We start from the raw sequence: 26,772 nt of genomic DNA, 5'->3' as shown, positions 1-26,772 counted from the left end.
CATAAAATCATTCAGGCAGAATAGGTTGGAATCCTTAGTAAGTCTATGACAAAAGGTCTGACCATATCGAAATATTTTTTAACAGGATGACTTCTCAGAAACAGTTTGAAAGGCCAGGACCTGATCATCAGCTGATGAATGAGTAAACGTGACGTGCCTATCCATACAAAGGAGTGCCACTCAGCCATGACAAGGAAGTGCCGACTTAGGCCGCAACAAGGGTGAGCTTGGAAAACACGATGCCACGTGAGTTACACCAGACAGAAAAGACCGCAGAGTGTATGACTCCACGTCTATGAAATGGCCAGAGCAGGCAAATCACAGAGACAGAAAGTAGATCAGCGGTTACCCAGGGGTTGCTTAGGATCTAATTAGGGGTTATTGGGGTGAGGGGGAAATGGGAAGTGACTGCTTAGTGGATAGAAGGTATCCTCTTGGGGTGAGAAAAAATATTCAGGAATGAGATAGGTGTGATGGTTGCACAACTTTGTGAATAGACTAAAGCCCACTGGCTTGTGCACTCTAAAATGGTGAATTTCGTGGCATGTGAATTCCACCTCAATTTTTAAAGGCCAGGGGCAGCCTTTTCATTAGTCACAACCTAACATCCTCCAGTCCCAACTTGACTCCTACTTCGCATCTGGAAGGAAGAGGTGCTTTGGGGCAGGGACTGTGTTCCATCCTGTTGCATCCCTGAAGGCTAATAACACACTTGTTGAATTCATGCAAAAATTAATGGCAATGTGTTCAAACTTATCGCTCCTCAAAGACAGGCCAGAAGTTTTTAAGCAAACTCGTAGTGGATGTGTGGAGGCCAGAAAGAGGCAGCACCAGACTGAGGGGACTCCAGATACAGAGGGCCAGGGTCAAGGCTACCCAGGCACCAAACTGGCCTCATGCACATTAACAGACCTCTCTGCGTGTCAGTTTGCTCGTCTGTCCAGTGAGAACTCTAGCACCTTGAGATTGCTCAGAGGAGTAAATGACTTAGAAGACATGAAATGCTGAGCCTGTATTCACATTCAGGCCGACCCCAGGGGCTGAATCTGTAAAACTATGCTCTGCTGCCTCTCTGGTTGCTGTTAGAACTGTGCCTGGGACACAGTAACTGCTATACGTGTTGCAGAAGAAAAAAGTCAAATGTCAAACTCTTATTAGAAAAATACTAGAAGAAAATAGCAATGAGAGCTACAGACAGCACCACCAATACAAAATACCAGTACAATACCAATACAGACGGCACCACCAATACAAAATACCAGTACAATACCAATACAGACGGCACCACCAATACAAAATAATCTATAAGCTTAATCTTATATATATACATATTAAAAATGGGGTCTGATACTGTTTGAATCTGTGTCCCCACCCAAATCTCCTGTTAAATTGTAATCCCCAGTGTTGGAGGTGAGGCCTGGTAGGAGGTGACTGGATCATGGGGTGGTTTCTAACAATTTAGCACCACCCCCCAGTGTTGGCTCGTGATGGAGTTCTCAGGAGATTTGGCTGTTTAAATGTGTGTGGCACCTCCCGCCTCGCGCTTTTCCTCCTGACCCAGACAGGCAAGACGCGCCTACTTCCCCTTGGCCTTCCACTGTGATTGAAAGTTTCCTGAGGCATTCCCTGGCTGTGCTTCTTACACAGCCTGAGGAACTTGAGCCAATTAAACCTGTTTTCTTTATAAATTATCCAGTCTCATATCCAGTCTTATAGCAGTGGGAGAACTAATACAGGGTCTCACTATGTGGCCCAAGCTGGTCTCGAATTCCTGGGCTCAAGTGATCCTCCTGCCTCAGCCTCCCAAAATGCTGGGATTACAAGCATGAGCCACTGTGCCCGGCTGAGCTTAATCTCAAATGTGTACTTTTTTTTTTTTTTTTTTTTTTTTCAGAGACAGGGTTTCGCCATATTGGCCAGGCAGGTCTCGAACTCCTGACTTTAAGTGATCCACTCACCTTGGCCTCCCAAAGTGCTAGGATTACAGGTATGAGCTGCTGCACCCGGCCTCAAATGTGTACTTTTGAGATTAAGTACACATCTGAGATTAAGTGACACTGCCACACTTCTGAAAACTCCAGAACTGGGAGGTAGAGAGAAGCTCCCTGACTGCCTGAAAGGAACCCCTGGATTCCCAGGGGCAGTAGCCATACTCCTCACCACCAGAAACCTCGCCATGACACGACATCAACTTATGCAACCTCGTCTTGTGCAATGATCTCGTCTTGTGCAACGACCTGGCCTCAGGTAAGTTTGCTTACTGAGGTGCTGAGAGAACCTTCCCAGGGTGCTGTTTCACCTCTTCCGGCCCACTCAGGACAAAGCCGCAGAATACAGTTATCATATCTGGCTCATCCAACAGCAAAGTCTTTAACAAAACAACCAACACCCATGCCTCTCCTGGTCTTATTGACAATGAATAGAATTTTAAAATACTGAAAAAAATTCCTAAATGTATGCGAGTGTAACACAAAATTCTAAGCATTTATTCAAAGATACAGGCAGAGGGTCTAAACACATTTTGCTACTGCTATGCCTGCAGTTTCTTCCCAGCTGCTACTCCTGATGAGCCGGGAGTGAAGGCATATTCAATTTCTATTCTCATTTACACTTTACCAGTGGGCATTATGAGTTACAAACCAAGTTGGTTTGAAGAATATGATGATACCCCAACAGTTTATAACACTAACTGAAATAATGCTGCTTTCTAGAAACTTTATTTCCGTTTCTTCTGGCGAGGAGATGTTTCACGTGTGTATTAAACCCCAACTCCTTCAGATGACCAGAAAGCCTGAGATTGAACCCAAAGGATTGGTAACGTTGAGCTCGTTGACATCTCTGAGGTCACTAAGTCACTGAAAATTTGCTGTTAGCCTTCAGCCAATTTGGATGCATAAGAAAATGTAAAAGAATTCCTAGAAATCTAATTCAAGAGAAAAATTCATAGCCATACACAATTGTTTTATTTACTGCTGTCGTTGCTCTTAACGGTTAATGCTTCTCGGCCACCTACTCTGTGTGGAACGTATGCTAAGTCTTTTACATGCATTAGCTTATTTCTTCCAACAACCTGGTTATCATTACCCGCCTTTTATGCATGAACACACTGAAGCCCAGAGAGTTCTATAACTTAACCAGGATCACACAGCTAGAAAGTTGCTGAGCCAGTATTCACATTCAGGCTGACTCCTGGGGCTGAATTTGTAAAATTATGCTCTGCTGCCTCTCTGGTTTCTGTTCAAAGTATTTCCTCAGACATAGTTCATAAGCTTATGTCGATTATGGAAAACCTACCTACTTATTAATTTACCCACTACACCCCATCCGTGTCCGTATTAGTCTGTTCTCACACTGTTAATAAAGACATATCCAAGACTGCATAATTTACAAAGGAAAGAGGTTTAATTGACTCACAGCTCCAATGGGCTGGGGAGGCCTCTGGAAACTTACAATCATGGTGGAAGGGAAGCAAACACATCTTTCTCCACATGGCAGCAGCAAGGAGAAGTGCAGAGCGAAGGGGGAAAGCCCCTTATAAAACCATCAGATCTCGAGAACTTACTATCACAAGAACAGCATGAGGGTAACCACCCCATGATCAAATTACCTCCCAGGACATGTGGAGATTATGGGATTGCAATTGAAGATGAGATTTGGGTGGGGACACAGCCAAACCGTATCAGTGTCTATCTGTGTCCCTGCATTCTCTCTACCAGGAATATCACTCTGTGTCCCCAAAACCTATTCATCCTCTGAGATGCAGGCAATGCCCCCTCTCTGAGACACTTTCCCATCACCCTGTCCAGAAGTAACAGCTCCACCCCACGCTATCGTAACACCTCCTACCACAGGGGCCAACCTCTTTTAATACTTGCCCACTTTCTCCTCCTACCTCCATGTCCCTCCCAAGGCCATGCACAGGGCCCTGCATACAGTTCTATGCTCATAATATCTGCAAAAAGAATGATTTCCAGCTGACCCCACCTTTCCATTTCCCATTTCTGAAGCCTTTTGCTCGAATTATCCTAAACAACTGAATTACCCTTTAACCCTAACATCTTATCATGAAAAAGTGCCAGGTGCAGTGGCTCACGCCTGTAATCCCAGCACTTTGGGAGGCCAAGGCGGGCGGATCACAAGGTCAGGAGATCGAGACCATCCTGGCTAACATGGTAAAAACCCGTCTCTACTAAAAACATAAAAAATTAGCTGGGCATGGTGGCAGGTGCCTGTAGTCCCAGCTACTTGGGAGGCTGAGGCAGGAGAATGGCATGAACCTGGGAGGCAGAGGTTGCAGTGAGCCGAGATTATTGCGCCACTGCACTCTAGCCTGGGTGACAGAATGAGACTCTGTCTCAAAAAAAAAAAAAGAAAGAAAACTACACAGTCCAGTGAAAGCCTTTTTGGGGCTCTACATACTAATTTTCAAAATCACATTTTATGAGTATTTTTAGTTAGAAATTTCTCTTATTTTAATTTTATTAGCATGCCTCTGCTCTCATGAATAACTATTTAGGGAAAAATAATTTATCAAGGAAAGAAACCAAATTTTATTAGACCACAAAAACACTTCATCTAAAACTTAAGGCATAACAGCAACTTTCAAGTTGAAACTAAAAACTGCATTAAATTTTTCTGGATTTACCTTCCACATCAGTTCACTTTCAAATCTCTTAGTGAAGCCACGTGGAACAAAGTGCGAGATAAAGAAAAAAAGAAGGGGGGGATATTTTTATTTAATGAAAGCACATGTCATGAAATTTTAAAGGGCAAAAGCATCGCAAGCCACAATGAAAATTCTCATTTCCTCCTTCCAAGCTTATTTATTTTCTAGCAAAATATATTGTTACAACTCCTAGGCTTAAGGGAAATAATCTCTGATATAAGAAGTTATTGTGGGAAGTCATTAAGCTGTCATGCTCAAACCAAATGTGCATACCTCACTCCTTATCAAAGAGCACCAGAAAATGCACCCACATATGATCGCCTGCAAGCAGAGACCATATGCTTCATTGAAATGGTTGAGCTAAGAGATCAAAGAAGCTTTAATAGAAAACCAAAGCCACGCTCAAACCATCCTGCAGCTAAAACAGAATCTCAGCATGTCAAAGCAGAAAGGAAACATCAGCATGAAAAGATATTTTATTTAACACTCACAGGCTGCTGCCTAGGAACCAGGCACTATTCCAGGCACCATCCAAGTGTTCACTCATCAAATCCCCGCTGCAAACTGTGAGGCAGGTAGTATTAGCTCCGTCATCCCTATTTTACAGATGGGGAAACTGAGGGACAGAGCAGTTAAGTCCTGTGCACCCAGGTAGCTGGATCCAGAATCCACAACATGTGTGTGACCACTCTACTACACAGCCATGTGGTTGTGGTCTAGGGGTGTTAACTAACTTGCCAGCGGTTAGCATTGAATGATTGCGTGGATTTCATACGGGACTATGACCCATCTTTTTAAATAGTTATTGCTAAGAATTACCACAAAAATGAACATGTGTATGGCATCTAAAAACTAAAACAGTGCTAGGCATGGGGGCACGAGCCTGAAGTCCCAGTGACTTGGGAGACTGAGGTGGGAGGATTGCTTGAGGCCAGGACTTCCAGACCAGCCTGAGAAACATAGTGAGATCCCATCTCTACAAATACATACATAAACAAATAAATATAAATACAACATATGCAGCCTCAGCGACATTTTAGGCGATCTAAGAACATCTCTACTCTACTATTTTTTTTTTTTTTGAGACAGAGTCACTCTGTCACCCAGGCTGGAGTGCAATGGCACAATCTTGGCTCACTGCAACCTCTGCCTCCCAGGTTCAAGCGATTCCCTTGCCTCGGCCTCCTGAGTAGCTGGGATTACAGGCATGTGCCACCACACCCAGCGAATTTTGTGACTTTAGTAGAGATGGGTTTTCACCATGTTGGCCAGCCTGGTCTCGAACACCTGACCTCAAGCAATCTGCCCGCCTCAGCTTCCCAAAAGGATTACAGACGTGAGCCACCGCGCCCGGCTACTCTACTATTTCATAAAGTGCTGGTACAGTAGAAAATGCAAATTAAAAAGCAGAGAGATGATATTCAAAGAAAGCTGCTTTGACTATCAACTGCCTCCTGGCTGCGCCCAGAAATGGCCAGTGCAAAAGTCCACATAGCCCGCACCCCGCCTGTACTTGCCTTTCCTGAAGCACCTCCAGCCGGTCCTGTTCCAGGCTCACAAAAGGGTGGGCTGTGACCCAGGCTGGGACAATTCAGTGCCCTCTTCCTGGACCTCAGAATGACAGAGACTGAGGCATGGGTGGGGCTCATTTTCTCAGGTGTGAAGCCTTGAATGAAGGGCTTCTTGACGCGACATCCTGGCCTCTGGAATGTCTTGGTTCTGCCTAAATCCAAGCTGGCTCGCCAGCCTGCCCAGGAATTCTCTTAGTGAGACCTTGTCTTCTTCTAATCAATAGCTTTTGGCTGGCGTTGGGCCAGAGGTGGTTTCTGATGCCTGGGGTGGAGGCTCAGGACTGAGTTGGTGTGGTTTCTTCATTGGGGCTTCCCGCGAACTGGGGCTTCATGGACAGAAATGGACAAGAGGGAAACGCTGCTGTAGATGCGCTGCCATTGCCTCCTAAAAATAGACTGAGCTGGCCGGGCGTGGTGGCTCATGCCTGTAATCCTAACACTTTGGGAGGCCAAGGCGGGTGGTGGATCACCTGAAGTCAGGAGTTTGAGACCAGCCTGGCCAACATGGCGAAACCCCGTCTCTACTAAAAATACAAAAATTAGCCAGGTGTGGTGGCATGTACCTATAATCCCAGCTACTTGGAAGGAGAATAGTTTGAACCCAGGGGGTGGAGGCTGCAGTGAGCCGAGATCGTGCCACTTCACTCCAGCCTGGGCAACAGAGCAACACTCCATCTAAAAAAAAAAAAAAAAAAAAAAAAAAAAAGACTGTCTCTTTGAAGACACAGTAAGTCAGTCAATATGATTTTGTACTAAGAGGCACTGAACGTGACCTAGGAAAAGCTCCAGCCCTCCGAAGTGTCTAGCTGATACCTAAAGGGTGTGTTCATTCATTGAGCTTTGCAGTTAACAGAGAAAGTCATGGGCTGAAGCAGAGTGCACTCCCGCTGGATGTCACAAATAGTGGTGAGATTCAGGGTGTCAAATCTGTTGTATGCCATAGTCTTTCCAATAAGAATTTTAATGTGTCCAAAGACTTGACCTCTCGCCCACTTCTCAGATCCACCTCCCAATCTTCAGCACGTGCACTAGTCACACTGCAGGAAATAGTCAACTTCAAGCATGAAATCGCCTTAGTCCCCTCCTAGTTCTGTATTCACAAGTGTAATTAAATTGAATGTTTGACTCTGAAAAGTAATCGATGTTTGGAAATGTTATAATGATGATGGAAGAGAGGGAGTTTCAGTTGAGTGGTCAGGGGAAGGGTGTCTGAGAGGGTGGCATCTGAGCCAGACTGAGGTCTGCAGAGAGAGAATTTCACCCCCAAGGAAGCAGCAAGTGCACTGGCCCTAACCAGAGAACATCTTTAGCGGGTCCAACACTCCCACAGACCCACACACAGACCCTCCATACGGGGTCGCCTAAGTCACAACTTTTCAAACTACACCCTAGGTAGCAAATTTTGGGGTAAAATTAAAGCAAGCATTTCTCAAAATGGCGTAGAGTAGAACAGCATATCATCACAAAGGGCAGCCCGGGACAGTTTTTAAAAAATCAGAATGCATGAACTGCATGAAGTAAAATAAAGTGTATTATTTAATAGAGCTTGTTTCTGACGTGCGCATGCGTGTGCGCCTGTGGCGGGTTCCCGCGTAAAACGTGCGGGAATCGGCTCCGCCTGCGCACGCGCGCCGCCTGTGTCTACCTGCATCGCTTCCCCACTGTGTGTTCAGTGACGTCGGCTGAGGAACTGGAAACTGGCCTTGGTAAAGCATGGACACACGGACACTGATAAACAGGGCTTTTAGGAAACAGGGCTCCCCCACTTCCTAAAAAGCTCTCCCTCCCAGAGAGGAGTGGTTTCCTGCTTACAGTTAAAAAACAAACAACACGCGAAGACACCAGCCTATCTGCAGCACCAGGCACTGAAACACCTGCCCAGAGGCCCCCACTCTGTGAGGCTTCAGTGGGACGGGGGAAATCTAGAGGCCCCCGTTCTGTGAGGTTTCTGTGGGACAGGGGGAATCAAGAAGTAAGTAAGTTGTTGGAAGGGGCTTGTAATTTGTTAGATTCAGTGCGGCCTTAGAAAGGTAGACACTCAAATTCTTTCATCCACTGAGATGACGTCAAGGTTTTGTGGCGGTGGCTGTTGCTTTTCCCCTTAGATATGAAAGACCTTCGACAAGGCAGGGATCTTAAACTACGGTCGTGCCCAGAGCCTTCGCTTCTGCTACAGGCCCCCTGAGGCTGAAGACCCGCGGCCTCACTGTAAACCACGATTGGATGCGGAAGCCTCGGTTTCAGCAAATCCCAGGACAGCTCGGGGCTACGTGTAAACAGGCACAAACCTGGCGCTTATGACCTGTTTGCTTAAACAACAAATCCATAACCAAAGGGTGCACTTTTCCATTGCCTAGGACTGCTTTAATTATAGATAGCAAAGTGCCTCGTGAAAGAGGTGCTTTAGAATTCTTAATAATTTATGACAATGAATTTAAAAAACTCTCAGACCACTGGAGTCCTTCCCACCAGGGTCTGGGACACTCTGCTGCAGCGCTGCCTCTCCCAGCTACACTTTCCTCTCATTACTTTGTGTTCTCTGCTCCACCCAAGCCAACTAACGTGCTGGGCTGGACGTGCAGCTCCAGACGGGGACATGGGGGTTTCAGGGATGGCAATCTAGTTGGGGTGTGAGCTCTAGGGGACTCACCTGGGACCTGTACTTGCCTACCACGTATCTTGTCATCAGGTATGTTACAGATGTGTTAGACTAGCTTGGAAATTGAGAGGGGGGCCTCTGGAAATCATGGAGGAGCTAAAGCTTCCCCAGACCGGGATTTCCATCACCGCCAGGAGCCGGCAGCACCTTCAGGCAGCCCCATGCCCCCGACTGTTCCCTAATCCTGGAATGTCAAGTTCCAGTCAACTCTTCAACAGGCAAAGGCATGGCAATCCTTGCTCAAAACCATTTCGCGATGACCTCCTGCCAGAATTAGGAAAGAAAATACAGAGATGCATTTTGTAGGACATACAAGGCCAACGTTGTGTGTGTGTGTGTGTGTGTGTGTGCGCATGCACATATCCTCACATGAACACGGTGTTTAGTTAGTTCCCAGCACTTAAAAATAAAGGCATTTCACTGACGTTATTTTTAAGAAAAGCACACACACATTCACCCCTTCAAATAAAAAGAGGAGGCTGCTGGACTTGTGGCTTCTCCTGCGGAGTCAGCTCCCAGCCCTGCAGCGACAAGATTCCTAACAGCCACTTTAGGAGGGAAGACAAACACTTTTTACACTCACTGTGCTTTCGAAAGCAGGCAAACAAAAGTTAGGGGGGAGGTGCTGTGTTCCATAAAGAAGTGGTAGAAGGGGGCCGGGTGTGGTGGCTCACACCTGTAATGCCAGCACTTTGGGAGGCCAAGGCGGGCAGATAACCAGAGGTCAGGAGTTCGAGACCAGCCTGGCCAACATGGTGAAACCGCATCTCTACTAAAAATACAAAAAATTAGCCAGGCGTGGTGGCATGTGCCTGTAGTCCCAGCTACTAAAGAGTCTGAGGCAGGAGAGTCGCTTGAACCCAGGAGGTGGAGGTTGCAGTGAGCCGAGATCGCATCACTGCACTCCAGCCTGGGTGAGAGTGAGACTCCATCCCAAGAAAAAAAAAAAATTGGGCTGGGCGCAGTGCCTCACGCTTGTAATCCCAGCACTTTGAGAGGCCGAGGCAGGCGGATCATGAGGTCAGGAGATCGAGACCACGGTGAAACCCCGTCTCTACTAAAAATACAAAAAATTAGCCGGGCGTGGTGGCGGGCGCCTGTAGTCCCAGCTACTCGGAGAGGCTGAGGCAGGAGAATGGCGTGAACCCGGGAGGCGGGGCTTGCAGTGAGCCGAGATTGCGCCACTGCACTCCAGCCTGGGCGACAGAGCGAGACTCCATCTCAAAAAAAAAAAAAAAAAAAAAAAGAAAAAAAATTTAAAAAGTGGCCAGGTGCAGTGGCTCACGCCTTTAATCCCAGCACTTTAGGAGGCCGAGGCAGGCGGATCACGAGGTCAGGAGATTGAGACCATCCTGGCCAACATGGTGAAACCCCGTCTCTACTAAAAATACAAAAAATTAGCCAGGCATAGTAGCACGTGCCTGTAGTCCCAGCTACTAAGGAGTCTGAGGCAGGAGAATCACTTGAACCCATGAGGCAGAGGTTGCTGTGAGCCAAGATCACGCCATTGCACTCCAGCCTGGGCGGCAGAGCAAGACTCCGTCTCATTAAAAAAAAAAAAAAAAAAAAGTGGTAGAAGAGACATATTTCCTCCGGGAAGTGAAAAACGTTTCTGATTGCTTCATATGAAAACAACCGCAGCAACAACGGCGTCTGTCCTAAAAGACTATTACTTAAGAAGCCATCAAGAAACAAACGGCACCTGCTCCCTCACCGGCAGGCAGCTGAGTTAAAGAGGACAGATCAATCCAGGCAGCGTCTTTTGTTCCAGCAGCTCTCTCTTCCCCCACCTCTGCAATCGGCTCACACATGCCCCGAGTCTTTACTTCTCTGGAAGAGGGCTCTGTCATATACCTAGTGCTATCTGTGTGTCCCCGCGTTTGCCCCCCATACCAGCTTCCTGATCCAGAAAAAGCCAGACATTGCGACCAGATGATCATCAGTTCAGTGTTTGTGGATGATCTTCTCCAGCAGGGGTTCTTTTTAAGTATTGCTTCCACCCCACACGCTAATGCTGTACAGAACTCTTTCCCGAACTTTGGCTAGTCGCATGCACTTGCACCGTTTGTCATATCTGCATGCCACCTGCACCACTGCTTATTTAATACTTTCTGCGAAGTCAATTTATTTTGAAAGGAAATGTTCATAATTGGAAAGCCGATATCAAGCACTACACATGGGATGTGATCATCAGAATGAAAATAATGAAAAAGAAAGCCACATTATTAAATGCCTTCTAGATACTGTTGTTGCCTGCCCATGGCCTTCTCTCTCAGAGAGAAGGCCTCAGACTTGGAGCCATGCGCAGGCAACAACAGTATCTAGAAGGCTAGGCCAGGTGTGATGGCTCACGCCTACAATCCCAACACTTTGGAATGCCAAGAGGGGCGGATCACCTGAGGTCAGTAGTTTGACACCAGCCTGGCCAACAAGGTGAAACCCCATCTCTACTAAAGGTATAAAAATTAAAAGTACAAAAATTAGCCAGGCATGGTGGCCTGCACCTGTAATCCCAGCTCCTCGGGAGGCTGAGGCACGAGAATCACTTGAACCCGGGAAGCCGAGGTTGCAGTGAGCCGAGATTGCGCCACTGCACTCCAGCCTGGGTGACAGAGCAAGATTCTGTTTCAAAACAAACAAAAACATCAAGGGCTAGAATCTGTGTGGCCACATTGAATACCATATGGAAGATAAATTACGCTTAAATGTGGCAGTTTGTTAGCATACACCCACATATACACATGCACACACACACATGTTAAGTGCTAGCATTGTAGTAGTAACAAGATAATTCCCAGTGCGCTAATTCATGTTAAGTCCCATAGAGGTACGGTTATTATTATTACTTTTTAAAACTTTCTTGTCATTTTTCTGTTTGAAGAACATTGAAAGAAAAACTTCTAGTTTGATGCTAAAATTCTGGCAGCTCTCTGGGGCCTCCCTAATGGGCACAAATCTGCCCTCATGCCTGAATCACCCCCAAAGGCCCCAGCTCCTAATACCCTCACACTGGGGAACAGGTTTCAACATAGGAATCTGGAGGGATGCACACACTCAGGCCATAGCAGCAACCCTGGAACAAGAACCCCACAAAGAGGCCGGGTACAGTGGCTCACGCCTGGAATCCCAGCACTTTGGGAGGTCGAGGCAGGTGCATCACCTGAGGTCGGGAGTTCGAGACCAGCCTGGCCAACATGGTAAAACCCTATCCCTACCAAAAATACAAAAATTAGCCAGGTATGGTGGCAGGCACCTATAATCCCAGCTGCTAGGAAGATTGAGGCTGGAGAATCACTTGAACCCAGGAGGCAGAGGTTGCAGTGATCTGAGATCACACCATTGTACTCTAGCCTGGGTGACAGGAGCAAAACTCTGTCTCAAAAAAAAAGAAAAAAAAAAACCCGCAAAGACACGGAGCTGTCACTGGCAGCGGTCCACCCTGTCTGGCTGGAAACACTAGGTGTATTCTGTTTTCCAAACTCTTGGAGTAAAGACGAGCTCATTTTCATGAGATGACCAGTGCAGCCACAGATTCTATGAACCCTAAGCGCTTGGTACTTCTCTTAGGACCGGCGTGGAACACAGCACGTGTTTGGTCCTGATCTGGCGAGGGATGAGTGAATATCCTGGAATCCCCATGGAATGGGAGGCGGCGTCTACAAGTGGCTCCCAGGGGCTCCATCCCTCGGTCACAGCCACCATGGTCGGGTAAGAACGTCTCCCATCCCAGCGTGTTTCTCAGAGTTACAGATACTCATTTTCCAAACAACAAGGCTCCCAGAGGTGTCACCTGCCATCTGATGCTGGGTGGAAGGAACCACGCCAAGTTTGCTGAGCAATTTAAGGAAATTTCAAAGACAATTTGGATCACACATAATATTTGCCTTATGCACAAAATTAGACTAATTTTCACTTTATATAACTTTAATTTTCTTTTTATAGGACTCCTATGTATTTCTTTTTTTCTTTTCTTTTTTTTTTTTTTTTTTTTTTTGAGACAGAGTCTTGCTCTGTTGGCCAGGCTGGAGTGCAGTGGTGCGATCTCGGCTCACTGCAGCTTCCACCTCCTGGGTTCAAGCTATTCTCCTGCCTCAGCTTCCTGAGTAGCTGGGATTACAGGCACCCACCACCATGCCCGGCTAAATTTTGTATTTTTAGTAGAGACAGGGGCTTTACCATGTTGTCCAGGCTGGTCTCCAACTCCTGCCCTCAGGTGATCCGCCCGCCTCAGCCTCCCGAAGTTGCTGGGATTACAGGCGTGAGCCAGTGCGCACGGCCGGACTCCTCTGTGTTTCCATAGAAGTTATTAGTTATCCTTTGTAGCAATAAATTAGTCGTCAAGATTCGTTGTTGTAATGATCTTTAACCTTGGTCTAGTTTTCATTTTTAAGAGGCAAATTGACTTCGTTTACTTAAAAAGAGGAAAACTCCATTGGTTAGAAGAGCAATGAAGGCCGGGCGCAGTGGCTCATGCCTGTAATCCCAGCACTTTGGGAGGCTGAGGTGGGCAGATCACAAGGTCAGGAGATTGAGACCATCCTGGCTAACATGGGGAAACCCTGTCTCTACTAGAAATACAAAAAGTTAGCCGGGCGTGGTGGTGGACACCTGTAGTCCCAGCTACTCGGGAGGCTGAGGCAAGAGAATTGCTTGAACCTGGGAGGTGGAGGTTGCAGTGAGCCGAGATCACTCCACTGCACTCCAGCCTGGGCGACAGAGCAAGACTCCGTCTCAAAAAAATAAAAAAAGAGCAATGTAAACTAATTGTAGAAAATACATAAAAGCTATATAGAGGAAAACAGAGATGACATAAATGTTTACTGCACATCAACTTACTTCAGGACCCACAATCACCAGGTACACATTGGGCTCCTCCTGATGCCATTCTTGGGAAGAAAAAAGAAGACAAAAAAACACTTAAAATGGTTTTAAGTCACAGCTGCAAGCACAACTAACTTCAATATAAATTTCTCAATAACAAATTATTTCATATCATTTGGCTTTCATTCATATTAGTCAATTTAAATTATATTTAGAATTTCTGTATTTGACATTTTATGATTTTAAGTGAATTTCTACAGTATTATCCATTGTCCAGATTTCTAATTTACTGGATAACTAGGACTAGACTCCAATATCACCCCAATTCAATGTGGACTTTGGAATATACCAAGACTATACAGATTACCTTAAACAAGAAACAAAACTCCAAATGCATCACACAAATCAGCATGTGTGAAATATTTTCAGGTAAAATTATTTTAGTCCTATAATTATTTGCTATTTTTATGATTTTCTCGGAACCTGAGGGCATAGGACAGCGGAAAACGAAACGGAATTCCTCCAAAGAGCTGCTGATCCCATACATTATCTTTCTGTTCTTTTCCAAAGTAGCAATCTAGAAACAGCTCTGCTCATGTGCAAAGAATGAGGAAAGAAAACTCAGGGCCTGAAGAGAGAAATGCTGAGATGGGCGCCCACACGGAATTCTATAAACAGTGGAGGTTTTCTATAAACAGTGGGTATTCTATAAACAGTGGGTAGCCAGCAAACACACCTGAAAATGCGTCCACCAGATAGAGAGGATCCTTAACTTGTCGAAGTCCACATATCAGAAGAAATATGTGCAAATTATCAGCACTTTGGTTAATCTCTGTAAGAGAAGAGTTCAGAATGTTTTCAGTGGGGAGGGCTCTGCATGCTGCAGCAGCAATGACATCACAGATGCATTCAGAAGTGGAGGCCTCTGACTTCGAGGCCAACTCCTCCTACTCTTATTATTATTATTATTTTGAGACAGAGTCTTGCTCTGTTGTCCAGGCCGAGTGCAGTGGTGCAATCTCGGCTCGGCTCACTGCAACCTCCTCCTCCTGGGTTCAAGCGATTCTCCTGCCTCAGCCTCCTGAGTAGCTGGGATTATAGGCATGCACCACCACGCCTGGCTAATTTTTGTATTTTTAGTAGACATGGGGTTTCACCATGTTGGCCAGGCTGGTCTCAAACCCCGACCTCAGGTGATCTGCCTGCCTTGGGCTCCCAAAGTGCTGGGATTACAGGTGTGAGCCACCATGCCCCGCCCCTACTTTTACTTTTATATTAATTTCCTTGCTGTAAACTAATTATTTCTGGTGGGAAAAATGGAGCTGAGCTCAGGCTGTAAAATGCAACTTCACCTCTGCTGCAAAGAAAAAGGATAAGGCAAGGAGGAACTGACTCAACTATGACTGAAATGAGAGCCAAACTTTCTAGAAAAGATTTAGATGCAATTCTAGATAGGAAGAATAATGTCTTGATGAAACTAGAAAAATGGTTTATATATTAATGTCCTCATGAATTCATATATGCATAGAGAGATCCACACACCTAAATGAATGCATGTCCTGGAATCAGCCCAAACACCCATCAGTGATAGACTGGATCAAGAAAATGTGGTACATATACACCATGGAATACTATGCAGCCATAAAAAGGAACGAGATCATGTCCTTTGCAGGGACATGGATGGAGTTGGAAGCCATTATCCTCAGCAAACTAATGCAGGCAGAGAAAACTAAAAACCGAATGTTACTCACTTATCAGTGGGAGCTGAATGATGAGAGCACATGGACACATGGGGGAAGGACACACGGGGGCCTGTCGGAGGGTTGGGGTGGCAGGAGGGAGAGCATCAGGAAGAATAGCTAATGGATGCTTGCGCTTAACACCTAAGTGATTGGATAATCTGTGCAGCAAACCACCATGGCACACTGTTAACCTGTGTAATAAACCTGCACATCCTGCACATATACCCAGAACTTAAAATAAAAGTTGAAGAAAAGATAAGTAAACACATATCCATAGGTATATACAAGAAAATGTATACAGATATCAAACCATCAAATTGTACACCTCACATACACATAATTTCTGTCAATTATACCTCAATAAATACGGAAAAAGTTAAAAAAAAAAAGTTTATTTATGAAGAAAAGAAAGAAGCAGCATTGTTTCCCAGGTTGGAAGCTGTCACTAAGACTACTTGTGGTGGATGGCCACAGTCTTTGCAGCCCTTCCCAGCAGAAGTGGAACAGATCGCTGTACCCCAAGACCCTGGGCTGGCCTGGGACTTCCAATGGCAGTCAGTGGCAGCGGCCATATGTGATTTCCAAGCCTGGGTGGGGGAAGATTTGTGCTTCCCACTCTCCCCACTGCCCCGTTCACACCAGTACCCTCTAATCTGGCCCCACGACCTCTGTTCTCATTCTTAAGAATGAGGCTTTTTGGCTGGGCATGGTGGTTCACCAGGATCACTAGAGGTCAGGAGTTCAACACCAGCCAGGCCAAGATGGTGAAAGCCCATCTCTACTAAAAATACAAAAATTAACTTGGCAGGGTGGCAGGGGCCTATAATCCCAGCTATTCAGGAGGCTGAGACAGGAGAATCACTTGAACCCGGGAGGCAGAGGTTGCAGTGAGCCAAGATCACTGCACTCTAGTCTGGGCGACAGAGCAAGATGTCTCAAAAAATAAATAGATAAATAAAAAGAGGCTTTTTCTTTCTTTTTTTTTGAGACCAAGTCTCACTCTGTCAACTATGCTGGAGTGCAGCAGCATGATCTCGGCTCAATGCAACCTCCACCTCCTTGGTTCAAGCGATTCTCATCCCTCAGCCTCCCAAGTAGCCGGGATTACAGGCACACACCACCCATGCTGAGCTAATTTTTGTATTTTTAGTAGAGATGGGGATTCACCATGTTGGCCAGGCTGGTCTCGAACTCCTGACCTCAAGTGATCCACCCACCTTGGCCTCCCAAAGTGTTAGAATTACAGGCGTGAGCCGCTGCTCCAGGCCAAGAACGAGGCTTTAGTCTGGAGACTCCTGACTGCGTGAGGCCCTGGGACACGTTATAAGCTCATGCAGGACCCAGTGAAGGGTTGAGCCGTCTGTAAGTGTCCAAGTGAGCCCAGTGCACACACATGAAGCAGCCCTCACAGGGCTAAACCCCAACAGCAGGAGAAATGCAGGGGTGGCTGCTTTCAGCTGGTGCATCTTTTTTTTTAATAAGAAAATATGTTTAATTTTGTAATAAAAGTTTCTGGAAAAGAGGCGTAAATTTAGACACATTTGCTCACAGTCCAAATTCCTATAGTGCATCTGCTCTCTAAAGTGAGGGATCCTGGCCAGACGCAGTGGCTCATGCCTGTAATCCCAACATTGTGGGAGGCCGGGAGGGCGGATCACCGGAGGTCAGGAGTTCGATACCAGCCTGTCCAACGTGGTGAAACCCCGTCTCTACTAAAAATACAAAAATTGGCCGGGTGTGGTAGCAGGCACCTGTAATCCCAGCTACTGGGGAGGCTGAGGCAGGAGAATCGCTCGAACCCGGGAGGCAGAGGTTGCAGTAAGCAGAGATGGTGCACTGCACTCCCAGCCTGGGTGACAGAGCGAGACTCCGTCTCAAAAAAAAAAAAGAAAAAGATAAGTGAGGGATCCAGGCCAAGACATCTGCAGATACAGGAAAAAGCTGAGCCTTATTAGCAAAGGACTTTGGAGGCATTAGAAGGTCCATACCCCCGACCACAGAACAAATGGGAGCAGGTGGTGCATCCTGAGGTGGCTTATTACAGCTCAGTACATGACGCATGCAATAGAAATTGCTAATATATTTAACACAAGCCGACCTAAAACTTCAGCATTTATAACCTGTATAATTGGCCATAAAATTATGCAGGTTCAAGGTTTTCTTTCCCAGCACAGGCATTCATCCATTATTTAATTCAAACACTTTCATTTTCTCTATGCTATTCCAAATCTTGAACAAGAATACAACTAGTGTGAATATAATGACTTATGGCGACACCACTTTAACACAGTCACAAAAGCTTCAAAAAATTAATACCTAACGGGAGAAAATCTTACTGAAATGTTAAGATCGAGATGTCGCTCTTAGAAAAGCCTTGGAAAATTGTCACAGCCTCTGAATAAGCCACTGACAATCTGCATTGTCAATTTTCGTTGAAAATGTTGAGTTTTTAATATTTCCTTAATACTCCTTTTTTTTTTTTTTGAGATGGAGTCTCAGCCTGTAGCCCAGGCTGGAGTGCAGTGGTGCATTCTCGGCTCACTGCAACCTCTGCCTCCTGGGTTCAAGCGATTCTCCTGCCTCAGCTCCCCGAGTAGCTGAGACTATAGGCACAGGCCACCATGCTCGGCTCTTTTTGGTATTTTTGGTACAGATGAGGTTTCACCATGTTGGCCAGGCTGGGCTCAAACTCCTGACCTCAGGTGATCCACTGGCCTGGTCCTCCCAAAGCGCTGGGATTACGGGCGGGAGCCACCGCACCTGGCCCTTTCCTTAATATTCTAAGTATCCTGAAGCTAACTGTAGAAATGCAAACCTTAGTGCGTCCTTGTTTGACCAAAGGCCTAAGCTAGACGCTGCATGCAGATTTGAATTGGAGGTAGGAGAATTTGAGGTTAGGCATTTGGATATGAGGTCAAGAATCAAGCTATTCATTTTAATAAATGATTGTTAAAAATGGAGAAAACTTCTCAAGATTGTGAGGTCAGGTAAGAGAAACAGTCCAAGCCTACATTACTAGGCAAGAGCCACTAATGAATGCTAAAATTTGCAAGTGAAAGTTTGACGAGGATAGAGATTAAGAGCACCCTCTCAAAAATTACTTATTAATTACAAAGGAAAATAATACCTGTACAGTACACGGAGAAACCAGGGGATACCTGCTTAACTAAGGGAGGAAGCCTCAGCCCAGCACACATGGCTGGTGTATACACACACACACACACACACACACACACACACACACACACAGAGTTTACATAGTCAGAAAAAGATCTCCAATATTGGGACAAGCTGATGCTATACACATCCATATGTGACACGCTGAGAAGGAAGCAACATCACTTCCCTCATATTCTTGATGTGTATGAAATATCTATTCACAGGCACAGCAGGAGGAAGAGGGAAAGAAGGAAGGTACAAGGAGAATCACAAATGTACCAAAAAGAGGGAGAAAGTCAAGAATCGGTATTACCAAATTGGAAAAATAAATAAATAAATACCAAACAAACAAACAATCTACAAAGATGGCATCCAGAGATGGTATTGAAAGCACTGTGTGAAGAACGCAGGTGACGTCAAGGTGAAGAGACTCTGTTTAATTCTTTATTTTTGCTATGTGAGAAGTATGAGTGCTGGAAACCTATTTTGTTCCTTTACTGACACACTTAGCTACTGAGAACTCGAGGCTCTGAAGACACATTGGCATTTTGGTCACGCAGGCTGTAAAAAAAGTGGCCCTCCAACTACCCCTGTCCTGGGATCCCTTGGAAAGATGGCCCTGAGAAGAGAATAATCCATAAGGTACAATATTGATTTTCAGAGTTTTTTGACTATGACACACGGTAAGATAAACATATTATGTTGCAACTCAGTCACACAAGATATATAAATACACACATACACATACATAGACATAGAGTTTATATATGATTAAAAACATACTTTAGGCTGACTACGTGCAAGCCATTTCGATGTTTTCTATTTGATTTCACTTCAATGTTTAAAAGTGCTGGTCCCTAACTTACTCAATTCATTATGACACCCTTGACCTGCAAGATGCTGCAGGGAGATGGAGCGAATCCTATATTCCTTTCCTCTCCCCTCATCTTCTTCCTGGCTTGGAGATTAAGTGTAATGGGAATATAGGAAACTAAATTAGAAAATGATAGAATAAAGGGCCATAGCCTTATCTTACTCTAGGTTAAAAAAAAAAAAACTAAAAGGCAGAGACAGCATTTGGATTTGAGTAGCTTAGGTGCACTTTCTACATACTAAAATATCATTCACCAAAAATAAAGATTACAGAGGAAAAATCCTGATCAGGTGTTCAAGGGCTCAGGCTCATCACACGTAAGCATCAACTCTGATGAATTACACTTCAGGCTCCCTAAAGCCCCTGACAGCTTTAAGGGGGTATAAATTCTTAGCTTTTAACAAAGAACTGTTAAATAAGGTTGGCCTCCTGATGCTCAGAGACAAGGCACATACCTGACTAATTGTTTTAGTAAATTTCGTCTCCTCCTTTTAATGCCAAACTTATTTTTATTCCTTTTGCTTTTCCTCTAATATCTAGGTTATCAATGAGTCAAGATTTGAACTTGTCACTTAACAAATGCACACATTGACATGTCTTTCCGATAGAACCATTTCCTGGAGAACGGTATTTTTATCTTCAAAACAAAATGTGTTGTTTTCACGATCTGGCATATTGCTGCCAACAGCTACACTCCACGTTGCTTAATCTCCCAAGTATGAGTCACCAGTGGGCTCAGGAACAGAGGCCCAATCCACGCTGAGGCAGTCTCTATGCCCTGTATTCTATTCTAGAAGCTGTCTTTATTATTTTCTTTTTTCTTTCTTTCTTTTTCTTTTTTTTTTTTTTTTTTTTGAGACAAAGTTTCACTCTTGTCGTCCAGGCTGGAGTGCAACACCGCAATCTCAGCTCACTGCAACCTCTGCCTCCCAGGTCCAAGCAATTCTCCTGTCTCAGCCTCCCAAGTAGCTGGGGTTACAGGCATGCACCACCACACCTGGCTAATTTTTGTATTTTTAATAGAGACAGGATTTCACCATGTTGGTCAAGCTGGTCTTGAACTCCTGACCTCAAGTGATCTGCTGCCTTGGCCTCCCGAAGTGCTGGGATTACAGGCGTGAGCCACTGCGCCAGGCCACACTCTTCATTATTTTTCACTTGTTATTACAAAAAAAAAAAAATACTTCAATCGAACACATTAGACTTACTAAATTATAGCTGAAAAAGCTGATTGGGGGGGCTATGCAAGAATAAAGGCTTCTACTAACACTAGTTTTCCATACGACAAACAAGTGAGTTTTCCTAGGACTAGCCTGAGGAAGAAAAGTGCTACAATCTGAGTTAGGCAACTTTGAATTTCCATTATAGAAATACAAATAGAGTTGACAGAGAGATAGAGATAGAGATGAAGAGAGAGAGAGAGAGAGAAAGAGATAGAGATGAAGAGAGAGAGAGAGAGAGAAATAAGCAATAAAACTAGAAATACAATAAAACAGAAATCAGAAAAACAGGAAGGAGTTACCCAGTCAAATTTAAGATTTCATACATTTTAGGATTGATAGCCTTAAAGGAATCACGACTTTAGATGTGTTGGTTATTGAAATTTAAAGGCAAAACTCACAGAACATGGAATCATCACATTTAAAATATATCTGGAAATGCACAGAAAAACTCAAAGACCAGGTAACTAATTTGATGTCTACACATCTATCTTCCAATCAGAATAGCTACTGTCAATATTATGTGAAAAATTACAACCATGCCATTTACTACATTTCACCTGCTTTATTATTTGTTTGTTCTTAGTTGACCTGTTTGCATGTGAGATAATGGTAAGCATAAGAGGGGTTTGATGTTTTAAATTAAGGAGACTTAGTGATTCTTTAGCTGGGGCTTAGAGATAGAATTGAGTATGGTCTGAAAACCTGTGACATGCCGGAAGAGGAGAATGCATCGTGACGCGGACATCAGACATTTAAGAAGCACACTGCACACCCTGGTGACGAATCAATTACTCAACTGTTTATACGCAGTGTTAAATGAAGCCGTTTCCACCTACTCCCCCTGATTTCAAGGTTAATAGTTGGTGAGAAGGCAGAGGGTATTTGATCACTAATAGCCTTTACCAACTTCACTCTACCTTCTGTTTTCACTGTCTGCAGCTCCAAGTGGGAGGGACAAATCACAGTCACAAGTTTCCAGTGCTCCAGAGGCCAAGGGAAGATAGTAAGGATGATGAGATGGCCCATCCCCAGAGCCTGAGAGATGACAAAGACAAACGATGGCACAAATGCGGGCAGACGCCTGATCATAAAACCCAGAGACGCAGATTAATCCTACATCTACCCTTAAGCCATTATCTGCCACTGTCAGCTACCAGAGCCACAACCAGTCTCTCTAAGCCCATATATTCTGAATACATTTACAACTTCTAATTGCACACATTAAGATTAAGCAGCAGCCAAGTAGGTCTCCAGAGGAAAACGCTTTCTAAGGAGTGTTTAAAATCTCCTGGCTGTTCCCTTAATCATTCAATAGCAAGACCAACGAAACAGTCAACCCTGAGACTGTGGAATGTGACGACAGATCATTCTCCTACTGGAAATTATGAATCTTAGTTACAATACCATTGCGTCCTGTGATAGATCAAAGACAGACTAACCTTACAACAGGAAATTGAAAATGGGCCCACTCGTTCTGAATAATGGTACATGTAACTGACATGACAAAGCAGCTGAGGTCGCATGGGTTCATCTGTAATACTGAGAACAGCCATGCTAGTGTGGCTGAGATTGATGAATATACTACGAAAATTATTTCTGATAAAATGCTTGGAAATTTTTCTTTTCAACAGAACCTAATACTGACATAGAGTATGTGGTAGAGGCTTTGTTTCGAGTCTTTTGTTTCATTTTATCTTGTTTTAAGTTCCAGGATACATGTGCAGGATGTGCAGGTTTGTTAATAGGTAAACGTGTGCCATGGTGGTTTGCTACACCTGTCAACCCATCACCTAGGTATCAAGCCCAGCGTGCATTAGCTATTTTTCCTGATGCTCTCCTGATGCCCCCAGCCCTACCCTCCCCTGACAGGTCCCATTGTGTGTTATTCCCCTCCCTGTGTCCACGTGTTCTCATTGTTCAGCTCCCACTTATAAGTGAGAACATGCGGTGTTTGGTTTTCTGTTCCTGCCTTAGTTTGCTGAGGATAATGGCTTCCAGCTTCATCCATGTTCCTGCAAAGGACATGATCTTGTTCCTTTTTATGGCTGCGTAGTATTCCATGGTGTCTATGTACCACATTTTCTTTATCCAGTCTATCATTGATGGGCATTTGGGTTGATTCCATGTCTTTGCTATCGTGAATAGTGCTGCAGTGAACATACATGTGCATGTATCTTTATAACAATGATTTATATTCCTTTGGGTATATACCCAGTAATGGGATTGCTGGGTTAAATAGTATCTTTGTGGAATTGCCACATTGTCTTCCAAAATGGTTGAACTAATTTACATTCCCACTAACAGGGTAAAAGCGTTCTTATTTCTCCACAAGCTCGCCAGCATCTGTTGTTTTCTGGCCTCTTAATAATCGCCATTCTGACTGATGTGCGATGTTATCTCATTGTGGTTTCGATTTGCATTTCTCTAATGATCAGTGGATGATGAACTTTTTTCATATGTTTTTTGGCTGCATGTATGTCTTCTTGTTTCAAGTCTTTAGCATGAAAACAGACTTGGAGTGTCTTTCTGTTTGCTGAGGGCAGAGAATTGATTTTGCATCTTCAGTCTCTTCTTGGAAGTTTGCAGCAGGAGGCTAGGCGAGGTGGCTCATGCCTGTAATCCCAGCACTTTGGAAAGCTGAGGCAGATGGCTTACTTGAGCTCAGGAGTTCAAAACCAGCCTGGCCAACATGGTGAAACCCCCCTCTCTCCAAAAAATACAGAAAATTAGCCAGGTGTGTTGGGGCGTGCCTGTAATCCCAGCTACTCGAGAGGCTAAGGCAGGAGAATCACTTGAACCTGGGAGGTGGAGGTTCAATGTAATAGGAGTTTACAGAAATTGACGAGTTGAGCCCCAAATTTAAATTGATATGCAAAAAACCTAGAATAGTTAAAATAATTTTGAAACAAAGTTATTGACTAACACTACTTGGTTTCTAGACTTACTATTACCCTATACCAACAAAACAGCATGATATTGGAATAAAGGTAGGCATAGATAATGGAACGCCACATACAGCAAACTGACTTTCAACGAAGGCACCAGAGCAATTCACTGGGCAAAGAAAAACATTTCCAATAAATGATGCCGGAACCATCTGGATATTGTTAAGAAAAAAAAAAGATCCCTACCTCATACAACACACAAACAGTAATTTCAGAGAGATTTATAATCTTAAATGAAAGAACTACAGCACTAAACTTCTAAAGACATTTAAAAAAGAAAGAAAAACATCTTTGTGACCTTAGGGTAGGTAAAGATTTTGTAGACAGGACTCAAAAGCACTAACCGTCAAAGAAAAAGTTTGATAAACTAGACTTCAATAAAATTTAAACCTCTTCTGCTCTTCAAAAGACATGGTTAAGCAAATGAAAATATAAACCAGTGAATGGGAGAAAATATTAACGATATATTTATCTGACAAAAGGCTTGTACCTAGAATATAAGGAAATTCTACAAACCAATAATTAGAAGACACACACACAACTGGCTAGACACTCACAAAACAAGATACATGAATGGCCAATGCACACATAAAAAGGTGCTGAACAAAACTGATCATCAGGGAAATGAAACTTAGAAGAATGACAATGAGACACCATTTCATTATCTCCCTAGAACAACTAAAATTGAAAAGACTGTCTATTCTACTGGTGGGCAAGAATGTGGAGTGACTGAAGCTCTTGTCAGCTTCTGTGGAAGTGTAAGATGGCACACCTTGGAGAACTGTTTGGATATTTTCTATAACATTAATCATATAGTCAAGCTATTTGACTTAGAGGCATTTATCCAAGAGAAGTGAAAACGTAGGTCACCAAAAAACCTTGCACAAGGATGTTCATAGTAAATGTATTTGTAATGGTTAAAAATGGAAAACAAGTTAAAAGTTCATCAATAGAAGAAGAGATAAACAATTTGTGATATATGGAATGAAATACACCATTCCAAAATAGAATACTAAGAAAAAAGGTCTACAGATACACACAATAGGGATAAATCTCAAACACATTAGTTGAACAAAGAAAGCCAGATACAAAAAATTATTTAATGCATGACTCCACTTAGATGAAGTTCAAGAACAGGTAAAACTAATCTAAGATAAGAAAAATTAGACTAGGAATTGCCTATAAAGAGACAGAAATTAAATATGGAAGAGGGCATGAGAGAACTTTCTTGAGTGGTGGAAATGTTATCGCTCTTGACTGGGGTATTTGTCACATGGGTATATACATTTGTCAAACATTTGCCTAATTTTATACTTGAGATCTCTGCATTTCACTACATACAAACTTCAGAATTTTTTTAAAAAAAGGATGAGTTCACTCTATTCTACTGACATAATGAGCAAAGAAGGCAGGTTAGAGTAGTAAGTGAAGCTTGATTTTGTCTTTTAAACATCATTATTTACATGTAAATTGTTGAGAAAGATCACATCAAACATTAATAGCAGTTCCTTTTTGGTGATGAAATTTCAAGTGATTTAACTTTTTGGTGCATTTTTTGGCTGGGCCCAGTGGCTCATGCCTGTAATCCCAGCACTTTGGGAGGCCGAGGTGTATGGATCACCTGATCAGGAGTTCGAGACCAGCCTGGCCAATATGGCAAAACCCCGTCTCTATTAAAAATACAAAAATTAGCTGGGCATGGTGGTGCATGCCTGTAGTCCCAGCTACTTAGGAGGCTGAGGAAGAAGAATCATTTGAACCCGGGAGGTAGTGGCTGCAGTGAGTCTAGATCACACCACTGCACTCCAGCCTGGGCAACAGAACGAGACTCTATCTCAAAAAGAAAAAACAAATGTGTTTGTGATATTTTCTCATTTTTCTACAATGGTAATTTAATTATGTGTATAATTAGTAAAGTAAAATAAAATGAACACATGAGGTTGTTATTCTTATAAAGAACAAATGTCACAGGAAATGATACTGAAAATTTGGAAAGCAGGTGCTAAAAACAGCATCAGAAAGGGCCAGAGCCCGTCTCTCTGGCTTTCTAACCCTGCTGTTCCTCAAAAGGATAAAACTACTCATGAAGTCGCAGACAGAGGGAAATGAACCTTGTTCTCCCTGACAACCACTTTTTCAAAACCACATGAACGCCACAAGCTCCTGAAAGTAACTGACAAGATGCACTTCATCAAAATCCTCTAAGAAGATCTCATGTCTCACCAGATCGTTGAAGAAAGGTATTCCAGTTAAAAGCGGCGTTTGGTGTTGTTGCAATTCCTGGGTCAAAGAAACAGAAAAAGGGCAAGTTCACTTTGATGCGACTGCTGAAATACAATGAGTTATTTTGTGTTGAGGCTTATTATTATTATTACTATTATCATTATTATTTTGAGACGGAGTCTCGCTCTGTCGCCCAGACTGCAGTGCAGTGCCACGATCTCTGCTCACTGCAACCTCCTCTTCCCGGTTTGAAGTGATTCTCCTGCCTCAGCCTCCCGAGTAGCTGGGATTATAGGCGCCCGCTGCCACACCCGGCTAATTTTTGTATTTTTAGTAGAGACAGGGTTTCGCCATGTTGGCCAGGCTGGTCTTGAACTCCTGACTTCAAGTGATCCACCCGCCTCAGCCTCCCAAAGTGCTGGAATTACAGGTGTAAGCCACCACACACGGCCCACTTGTGTTGAAGTTTAAATAACGGTAGCACCTGGTTTTTATAAAACCACTCAATGCTCTGAGTGCGTCACTGAAGTCCCCTGAAGCCTTCAGCACAGGAGGGTTAAAAAGAGCCCACAGATTCCACATGAGAAAAGACCCACCCCTTTCAGCCCCAGGATCCATGACAGGCCCAAACTGGGTTAGACAAACGATGAGTTCCTTAAAAATGCCAGGAAGTAACAGGTTTCAAAAACACTGTCAACTAAGCCCCATGTGAAAATTACACCTCCCTGTAAAATTCCCACTCTCAACCCTCACCAACTCATGCCTGACGGTCTGTTGGTTATTACTTCCTCAGAGAGAGAAGTTACATTTAATTTTTGCTAACAAAAAAAAAAAAAGACTATTTTACAATTTAGAAATTCAGAGGCAACATCTAGCACGTTATCTTGGT

At 44.0% G+C, this 26,772-nt stretch overlaps 1 protein-coding gene across 5 annotated transcripts in view; it reads right to left on the bottom strand.

The window, feature by feature from the left end:
• GLT1D1 (glycosyltransferase 1 domain containing 1) overlaps positions 1-26,772 on the bottom strand; it is a 137,103-nt gene that overhangs the window by 47,620 nt on the left and 62,711 nt on the right. For all 5 annotated transcript variants that reach the window (XR_004032093.1, XM_030821677.1, XM_004089495.3 and 2 more), the window contains 3 exons: positions 25,884-25,940; positions 14,454-14,549; positions 13,733-13,782 (listed from right to left, as the gene is read on the bottom strand). Coding sequence is in view for 4 of the 5 variants with exons in the window: in XM_030821677.1 (XP_030677537.1) it covers positions 13,733-13,782; positions 14,454-14,549; positions 25,884-25,940 (203 nt within the window). In the remaining variant the exon portion in view is untranslated. The remainder of the gene's footprint in view (positions 1-13,732; positions 13,783-14,453; positions 14,550-25,883; positions 25,941-26,772) is intronic.

The sequence above is a fragment of the Nomascus leucogenys genome, chromosome 10 (assembly GCF_006542625.1).
Source record: "Nomascus leucogenys isolate Asia chromosome 10, Asia_NLE_v1, whole genome shotgun sequence".
NCBI lineage: Eukaryota > Metazoa > Chordata > Mammalia > Primates > Hylobatidae > Nomascus > Nomascus leucogenys.
The sequence above is the reverse complement of the archived record's forward strand: the minus strand, read 5'-3'. Positions and strand labels throughout refer to the sequence as shown.